The sequence below is a fragment of the Genypterus blacodes genome, unplaced genomic scaffold, assembly GCF_046128005.1.
Source record: "Genypterus blacodes isolate CSIRO-AG114 ecotype Tasmania unplaced genomic scaffold, CSIRO-AGI_Gbla_v1 ptg000138l_1, whole genome shotgun sequence".
In the NCBI taxonomy this organism is placed as follows: Eukaryota; Metazoa; Chordata; class Actinopteri; order Ophidiiformes; family Ophidiidae; genus Genypterus; species Genypterus blacodes.
In genome coordinates, this window is record NW_027466940.1 from 152896 (window position 1) to 162580 (window position 9685).

The window sequence follows — 9685 nt, forward strand, 5'->3', positions numbered from 1 at the left end:
TATTATATATTATATTGTAGTGCCGAAGGACGGGAGTCGGAGGCGGCGTATTGAGTTTTAACGTACACTTTATAGACATGCGGATTCACTCGTCTCGTACCATCAATACAGCAGAACAACAACAACCCCGGACCGGAAGTCCGTGCCCTTTTAACCACCGTGGGGAACACACCTACCCACACCATAGTCCGAGGGGGAATTATGTATAATCACCACAATATCATATAAAGAATAGCTAGAAATATATGTAAGTAGTGTCAGCAATCTGTAAAAGGTTTGACCTTTGCTGCTGTCAGCTGTTTTTACAGAGAAACAGAAAAAACAACATCAGTGACTTTAATGTTTAATTACCATATGTAAGGGTTCGTGCACAGAGGGGATTGTCGGGAAAGAGGCGGCTGTTTGAGGAAGCTCCCATTTATTAACATTTCAACAAACAAGTTGCATATTTGCATAACGTTTTCAAGTGTTACCATTTAGTGCAATAGTAGCTACAGAACATGTGCTTCGTGTGTAAACTGTACTGTATCACATAGCGTTTCAGACACACAAACTTTTCAACTTTCAAACTTAAACGGTGCGCTCCCAGCGCACGTACAGTGATCTACAGCAGTGGTCATTGGCATGAAAAAGATTGAAAACCACTGATCTACATTATAGCCTACAGTAGTACCATAACAAAAAACAAAGCTTACAGCGCTTGACGAGGCAATATCAATGGCTAAATTAAATGTTTATTTAAAAGTGCAAAATAAAGTGCCTGTAACACGACAGTAAACGCGTAAGCCTAAAGTTGCAGTAACACGGCTGCTTAAAATATACGGTAATCAGCCTACCAGAAAAGTCATTAATCCTCGTCTTCATCTTTTAGGCTAAGGTGCAGTACACGGCCGCCTTCCGGAGGACTGTAACCTGTAAAATCCATAGATTTAGGAATTCCCCTAGTGGCCGTTAGCTGTAAAAATCCATAGATTAGCCGCACCGTTATATAAGCCTCAGGGTCGAAAAATGGGGAAAAAGACGCGGTTTATAGTCCGAAAATTACGGTACATTTAATAAAACACAATATAGCATATTTCTTCAACACATAACTAAGAATGACTTGGAATCACTTACTGAGCGTGCCCATGGCAACCTCTTCTCCTGTAAATCTGTAACCTGTAGAAAATAAGGCTGTAGTTATGTTAGCGTTTATAAAAGCACTAATATAAATCCCTTAAAGGGTGTAATTAAGTGTATGTATTGGGTTGTTTATATGTTGAATGTGTTTGATTGTTGCACATTTAATTTGTACTAATGGTGTTATAATTTGGTATTCATAAACAAAGAAACAAAAAGAAGAAGGAATTATTTATATACGTAATTTCCTGGGAGAGCAACGGAAGAATCGGCGAGAAAGGAGGACGAAAGGACAAGGACTGTGTGTGAGTGGAACATGAACTTGACTGAACTAAGCAAGTTATCCTATTATATTTATTTCAAGGAAGTTCCTTTGTTTTAAGGTCCTACATACCCGTGCATCATTCAGGCCTGCAACTAAATGGACCATGGGGACCGGCCGGCTAGTGTGCGGTGTGAGGACCAATAGAAATATTTTGAGTTAAGAATGTTTGGACTAAGAGCGTACATTTCTATTGGTTTAAAAATGGTTTGGTGAAATATTAAAAGTTGTCTTAACCTAACATATTAAGTTAAGATAACCTAGGGCCCTGCCTTCCACATTATAGGGGGAATAAGGGGCTAATCCAAGTGGGTGGTCTGCGATGACAAAAGCATCACACAAAGTAAACTCTCGAGGAACTCATGGAAGCCAGTCGGACAGCCTGTTTGCTCATTTCTGCTTACAGCTTCCGTTTGATCTTCTGGTCAGTTTCCACATTCTCAACAAAACACAAGCTCCTGGAGTTTTGTGGTCCCCCTGGCTTCAGACTAGCAATCCTGTAATGGACTCAACTAAGAGCTTAATTAAGGGTTGGAGGTTCTAGACCCTAGAAGTCAGCAGGCTCGGGCCACTTCACTACCGTTTTTTAGACCGATTTTTAAAGAAAATTACTTTTTTGACAAATGTGTGTGCGTATGTGTCCTACAGATCACAGAGTCACATGGGAACCACACCTCCAGAGCCCAAACCCAGCATAAAGAGTGTGAGTGAATGTGGTCATGAAGGTGTGAAGGTGGATAAGTTTGTCAGAGACTCTGTAGAAGGACAGAGTGCCAGCAGGACAGTCCACATACACTCCTACTCTGTGAGGGCCAGAGGAGGACGCAGGGACAGGGATGGATATTTTGCTGTGATTGTGCCAGACAGAGTAAACATGGATGTCAGAGCAGATCAGACTCCAGGACTGAGTATTTCCTCCAAACCAGCTTTCATTAATGTCCCCCTTCCTACTGATTCCTCTGTAACTCACTGCTATAGAAATGTTTCCATCCCACTCGACCTCCCAGTAACAGCGACCAGTCAGACCATTTCTACACAGCAGCTGACACCGGTAATCAAACCTCTCTGGATGATCAGGATAAGGCTGCAGCTCTGTCACATGTGTCACCTTCCTGTTGTTGTCAGACAGTTTGAGGTTTCTGTTTGCTGTGTTGGGGTCCAGTTCCAGCTCACAAACATCTGATTGACAGAGAAAGACACAACAGCAGTAATTGTTCATTAATCACTGAATTATTCACTACCTCACCTTTTACTGTTTCTTCTGACACATTTGTTTTTATCATCACAAATATCAATTTATCAACAACAATTTTTGGATAGTGACAAATGCCCATATGTTCACAGAGATCAAAGTCCCTTCTTCAAACTGCTCATTTACTCTGTGACCAACAGTGACAGTAAATGAAAGTTTCTTTTATAATGATATGAGAGAGAGAAAAGCAACAAATCCTCATATTTAAGAATGTGATTTTTACTTGATAACAGATTAAACCGTTCATCAACAGTTCATCAATAATAATATTTCCTCAGGAAAATATGAAAATTTCCACTTTGAATTGTTTGTGAGGATGAAATGATGGAGTAACACAGAGTTTGTTTGTCTTTTGATTTGGTCTGATGAATAAAAGTCAAATCAAACTCACATTTGCAGAGAGCATCTTCAATCCTCTCCTGCCCACCATGATTCATCCTGCAGAAAGACATAAGAGTCACAGCAACATGTTATTGATTATTGATTTGGAAACAAAATGCGTTTTAAACCAACAGGGAGACTTGTCCACACCTGAGAATATCCACTCTGTAGTTGTGTTCTTACCTGAGAGTGTCGAGTCTCCAGCTTGGACTCTCCAGTCCAGCAGACAGCAGCGTCTCTCCTGTGTCTCCTGGATGGTTGTAGCTCAGGTCCAGTTCTCTCAGGTGGGAGGGGTTGGAGTTCAGAGCTGAGGCCAGAGAAGCACAGCCTTCCTGTGTGATCATACAAGCTGACAGCCTGAAAACACACAGACAGAGAGAGGGGTACGTAAACACGAGTTTGGTGAAACACAGAGCTAACTGGTTGTCAAATTCAAGTTCAAGTTCCCAAAATGCTCCAAAAGGCTGAAAGTTTGAGTTTGCCTCAATGAAACATTTGACTCTACGATCCATGTTGTGTTTTCATTTGATTCATTTCTAAACACCTTCAACATCTCAGTTTACCGCAAAAATCCACTGTCTTTTAGGACACAACAACTAAAGCAGAATGTAAGGCAAAACATACAGAAAATAGAAGTTTCGGAAGAGCTTCATGTGAGCTTTAACATCGTCCAGGTTAAATGTAAGTTCACTGACATCATCCTGCATATAAAACCACATTTCAATGGCCCCTTACACAAACAGATGAGTCCTGACCTGAGAGTTTCCAGTTTACAGTGTGGACTCTCCAGTCCAGCAGACAGCAGCTTCACCCCTGAATCCTGCAGGTCATTGTTACTCAGGTCCAGATCTCTCAGACTGGAGGACTGGGAACTAAGGACTGAGGACAGAGCTTCACAACTTCTCCATGATAGATTACAGCCACAGAGCCTGAAAATGAAAATTAGTTGTTGAACATTTTAATTCTCCTCCCTAAAATAAAAAAATCTAAGCCTAACACACTTACAGAGTTTTACTGGAGGCTTTCACCACTGGTATCAGCCTGAGAAGAGCCACCTCTGAAGCAGAGTATTTCCTCAAGTCAAACACATCCAGATCTTCTTCTGATGACAGTAAAATGAAGACCAGAGCAGACAAATAAGTAGGAGATGGTTCGCTTCTGTAAGGACTACCTGATCTCAGGTACTGTTGGACCTCCTCCATGTGAGAAAGATCCTTCAGCTCATTCAGACAGTGGAACAGGTTGATGCTTCTCTCTGCAGAGACATTCGTACTGATCTTCTCCTTGATGTACAGGACTATTTCCTGATTGGTCTCTGAGCTACTTCCTGTCTGTTTCAGGAGGCCCTGTAAGAGAGTCTGATTGGTCTGCAGTGAAAGGCCCAAGAGGAAACGAAGAAACAAGTCCAGATGACCATTTGGACTCTGCAAGGCCTTGTCCACAGCACTCTGGTGGAGACATCTCAGTGTAGATTTGTCTCCTGATGGTTTGGACCACTGAGAGTTTGACTGATCTCCTGACAGCAGATTATCTCCAGAGTTGATGAATGTCAGATGGACATAAAGACCAGCAAGAAATTCCTGGACACTCAGATGGATGAAGCAGAACACCTTGTCCTGGTACAGTCCCTGCTCCTCTTTAAAGATCTGTGTAAGCACTCCTGAGTACACTGAGGCTGCTGTGATGTTGATGCCACACTCAGTCAGGTCCGATTCATAGAAGATCAGGTTTCCTTTCTGCAGCTGATCAAAAGCCAGTTTTCCCAGTGACACAATCATCTCCCTGCTCTTGATATTCCAGAGTGGATCTGTTTTTTCTATTCCATCATACTTGACGTTCTTCAGTTTGGTCTGAACCAGCAGGAAGTAGATGTACATCTCGGTCAGGGTATTGGGCAGCTCTCCTCTCTCTCTAGTCTTCATCACGTCCTCCAAAACTGTAGAAGTGATCCAGCAGAAGATTGGGATGTGGCACATGATGTGGAGGCTTCGTGAGGTTTTGATGTGGGAGATGATGCTGCTGGCCTGCTCCTCATCTCTGAATCTCTTCCTGAAGTACTCCTCCTTCTGAGGGTCAGTGAACCCTCTGACCTCTGTCACCATGTCAATACTGTCCGCAGGGATCTGATTGGCTGCTGCAGGTCTTGTGGTGATCCAGATACGTGCAGATGGAAGCAGTTTACCCTTGATGAGGTTTGTCAGCAGAACATCCACTGAGGTAGACTCTCTAACATCAGTCAGGATCTCATTGTTGCGGAAGTCTAAGGGAAGTCGACACTCATCAAGACCGTCAAGGATGAAGATGACCTGGAAGTCTTCAAACCTGAAGATTCCCGCTTCTTTGCTTTCAGTAAAGAATTGATGGAGGAGCTTCAACAAGCTGAACTTTCTCTCTTTCAGCACATTCAGCTCTCTGAAGGCTAACGGAAATGTGAGCTGGATGTGCTGGCTGGCTTTGCCTTCAGCCCAGTCCAGAGTGAACTTCTGTGTTAAGAGGGTTTTCCCGATGCCAGCCACACCCTTTGTCATCAGTGTTACATTACATTACATTACATTACGAGCATTTGGCAGACGCTTTTATCCAAAGCGACTTACATTACATTACCACCCTACGCAGAGGGGGGAGCAATTGAGGGTTCGGTGCCTTGCTCAGGGGCACCTTGGCAGGGACTCGAACCGGCGACCCTCCAGTTCCCAAGCGGAAGCTCTACCCACTGAGCTACTGCCTCCCTGATGGGCTGACCTCTTCCAGGTGAGACTTTAAAGATGTCTTCACATCTGATCGTTGTTTCTGCTCTCTGAGGTTTCCTGGCTGTTGCTTCAATGTGTCTGACCTCATGTTCATTGTTGACCTCTCCAGCCCCTCCCTCTGTGATGTAGAGCTCTGTGTAGATCTCATTCAGAGGGGTTTGCTTTCCTGCATTAGCAACCCCCTCAAACACACACTGAAACTTCTGCTTCAGCTTAGATTTTAGTTTACGTTGGCACAGTGCAGCAACACTTCCTAGATGAACAGACAACAGTCAGTGGAGGGAAACACGGTAAAGAAAAGACAAACTACAGTGTAAGACAAAGCATCAGAATTCTACATTTTGAAGCAGAAAAGTTTGTCACTTGAGCAGTAAACTAAAATTCTGATACAAATTCTTCCAAAGCAAATCTTGTAGCACATATTTGTACCTTGAAGCAGTAACTGCATACTTGTGAGTATGTGTGGAGTTTAAGTTTAAAGTTACAGCCCTGGTTTCCTCTTTCCATCATGTTAATGCTCTTAAATGGTCTAACCGTTGTGCACAGAGTCAGCCAGCTCCTCCTGCTTCATTCTTCTCAGGAAGTTCACTGTGATCTTCCTTAATGCCTCTCTTGTGCTCCTCTGCTCCTCATCCTCATTCTGAGTATTCAAGGATGCTGTGTAATCTGGACTCAGACCCATCTGGAAGCTCTTCAGTTCGTTCTTCACAAACCTGACAATGTTCTCCTCAAGCAGCTGAAAGAGTCAGACATAAGTTAATACCAGGGTGACGGAGGATACTGCTTTCTGATTGGCTGTCATGTGTCTGACTACGGTGTATATGTCGAGGAGTGCAGTTCAGGAGTGTAGTTTATGAGCATTCTAGATCTCCAGGTTTAACTACAACAGCAATTCTGATGCTTCACACTAGGTTCCCAGTTAACTCTCACTTGTAAAACAAAATGAACCAAGTGCTGTTAAAACATCTCGTATTTCTCTATGGAATTTCTCCGACCGGTCACATCGTCCATATGTAAGTGGGTGGTGCCTGGACATGTTCATACCATGAATATGGAGTCCAGGTCTGTCGGATGCTGCTGGACACACTGACCACTGGAAACCTCTGACTCTTTCAGGTGAACTCTGTGGAGACATTATGAAATTTGAAGTTTGCAAACAAATACATACAGGTTGTCAAGGTGACAATTGTCTGTCTGGCGCAACAGGAAACAGAAACAAGTGATCTCCATGGGAAAAGCTGATGTCTGCTGGTGCCACAAAGACTGTCAGAGCCTCACAAGATCCTGGAATCATTCTTCAGCACATCAGGTCAACTTATGAGGCTCTCCCAAAAACTTGTCTTTTTAAGACATGAGAAAGACCAGAAGTGGTCTGATTTTACCTTTCTTCAGCAGAGTTCTTGCCATCAGTGAATTCTATAGGATGTTCCATGGACCAGTCACTCTTCATGGATACACAGCTGGGTGTAGGAGTGTCTGACCTCTGCTGATGAACCCTATAAACATAACATTGGCGACAACAGCAGAAGTAAGAGGATTATTTAAATGTCAATGTGAGGTGCACAGAAAGGATGTGAGAAGAGAACAAACTGAAAAACACAGTAGTATATTTATTTTGTTGTACAAGCGAAAGGCTGAGGAGACCATGGATGTTACAGAGGGCAGCATGGAGGAAGAAGTTCCTCGCTAGTGGTTAGTTACTGGCGGTTGCTTCATCCCAAAGCAAGAAAACTCAACAGAGATCATGAAAGTCCACACTATCTCACTGCTCAACATTAAAGGGACGGCTTGGGATTGAAGGCCCAGCTAGGAAGCTGCTGGTAGCCAACATCACCAAGCAGGCAGAGGGGGCTGGATAGAGCAGGCAGAGCGGTGGATGATCAAACCCGTTGAAAGGCTGACAACATAACAGTGTTGAGTGGTGGGTAGTCCTATAGATCAGTTCAGGGTTCATAGGGTTGTGGAGAAACACTATCAGGCCGTTTTATCGCTTGGCATAACAGTAGATATTCCAGTATTTTGTTGGATGATCCCGAGTCTAGCCCCCCCCCCCCCCCCCCCCCCCCCCAAACTTAAAAATTTGAAAACCTGCAGAAGCCACTCAACTCAGTCCCCGTTTGGAGGGAGGAGGGGCATGTACCATGAAGGTGAGCCGGTTGCAATAACCCTATCATAGTTGGCATATAAAAGCAGATAGCCTATATTGCAGTTTGTCAAACACAGTGTCAAACACAGTAATCAAAGACCATGTGCTTCTTAAGCCCAGTGTGTGTGTGTGTGTGTGTGTGTGTGTGTGTGTGTGTGTGTGTGTGTGTGTGTGTGTGTGTGTGTGCGTGTGTCTGATGCACGCCCTCAAACTACGCGGCTAAGTCAGCCCATTAGGATCCGGCGTTCTTACTTCGTGTGTGAGGGTCCAGGGTCATGACTGTAGTTTGGAGGGGCCTTATCTTCATCACGACAAACATTCATCTTCACTACACAGATAGAAAGAAGCACATAAACAAACATACACTAAAACGTACAATCATACACACATATCGACAAACACAAAAACACTCACAATCATACACACACATACCCATACTAGAACCCCTTAGGGTTCTGTCAACAGCTGAAGTGTGGTTTTATTGTTAAACTTCATTTTAACAAGTAATATAGATAAAGCATGATTGAAATAAAGACCTAATGCACAGCAGGATTTATCTTTCTCACTTTAAAATTTTTTCTTCTCTGTGATCCCTCACACCCTCCAACATGTCTCATGTACACATATCTGATTAATTTGCCAGCAGAGGCTTTTTCTATGATTGATTATTGACAAAATAGGGTTGCAAGAGTTGAATGAAAACACTTTGTCTTAACTGATTTTATTGTAATTGGCTGATGAAGTTACCTAGTAAAAAATTGTGAACATTGATCTACCTCTGATTATCCTTTGCCCATGTTATTCTAGTAATGGGACTAGGGACTTGGTGTTTCTGTGTTGACTTGAAGGCAGTTGTTTATTGTCCAGGTTGAACTGTATGGAGCCAAATGCACGACAATCTCTGACCAAAGTCAAAGCTAATCATTGGGATGATTATACAGAGTGTGGTAAGAATTGGGTAAAGTTATTGAACATATTAGAGCAGGGGTGGCAAACCCGCGACTCGCAGGACGAATGCGACTCTTTGCCAGCTGACGTGCGACTCGGCTCCAGCTCGAGTGCTCACAGATTTGAATATTAATTCTTACATATTTTGTCATCACGAGATCATGAGAGATATCTTTAAGTAACGTTATTAGAGCGCATGGCAATGGAAAAGAAAACAATTTATCTTGGAAGCTAGAATGAGATCCAGCTGGATTTGCCCTGACACTGGTTTCTGTCATTGGGCCATCCAACATAAAAAACTTAATACACAAATATATATTACTGATCATCTTGTCTGTGACGTGCAACTGAGGCTGTCGGCTGCCAGACAGTGAGGGAGTGTCTGCTCGACATAATATGTGAAACGCATTCAGAGGCATGATATTAGTACCCGGGAACTTCTTCCTGTCTCGCCCTGGCTCACTTCTTGAAATAGACATTGACTTATCATGGTGGCATGTGAGTCAGTGAGTTACAACATAGGGATTGGGCGTCATCATGTCTAAGTTCCCTGTAGCATTTAACACAAATCCTGGAAGTCGAGATTTACTAAAACAGCACTACGGATAGAAAGGCACAGACACACAGACACAGACACGCACACACACACACACACACACACACCACCAAGACAAACTATGATCCATAAAGTCATCAAATTAAACTTTTACTCACACCGTGTCAGTCTTCCTCCGCTCCTCTTCCTTAACTGAATGATACTTTCACTT

At 43.2% G+C, this 9685-nt stretch overlaps 1 protein-coding gene across 1 annotated transcript; it reads right to left on the reverse strand.

The window, feature by feature from the left end:
* Nucleotides 1-15: 15 nt before the first annotated feature.
* Nucleotides 16-9681, reverse strand: LOC143011696 (protein NLRC3-like). Its single transcript, XM_076164664.1, has 11 exons — nucleotides 9623-9681; nucleotides 8223-8293; nucleotides 7207-7320; nucleotides 6869-6947; nucleotides 6359-6560; nucleotides 5804-6077; nucleotides 4080-5609; nucleotides 3830-4003; nucleotides 3258-3431; nucleotides 3085-3131; nucleotides 16-2620 (listed from the first exon to the last, which is right to left on the reverse strand). Exons 2-11 carry the CDS (start codon nucleotides 8291-8293, stop codon nucleotides 2091-2093), a joined length of 3195 nt encoding a protein of 1064 aa, XP_076020779.1. The 5' UTR covers nucleotides 9623-9681; the 3' UTR covers nucleotides 16-2090.
* Nucleotides 9682-9685: the final 4 nt, after the last annotated feature.

Excerpts from the sequence above, each read along its gene's own strand:
- LOC143011696 (XM_076164664.1), bottom strand. The coding sequence starts at position 8,293 with ATGAATGTTTGTCGTGATGAAGATAAGGCCCCTCCAAACTACAGTCAT. Across the intron at positions 6,948-7,206 it reads AAGAACTCTGCTGAAGAAAG|AGTTCACCTGAAAGAGTCAG; the intron begins GTAAAATCAGAC and ends ATGTCTCCACAG. Across the intron at positions 3,432-3,829 it reads TGTAAACTGGAAACTCTCAG|GCTGTCAGCTTGTATGATCA; the intron begins GTCAGGACTCAT and ends GTGTGTTTTCAG.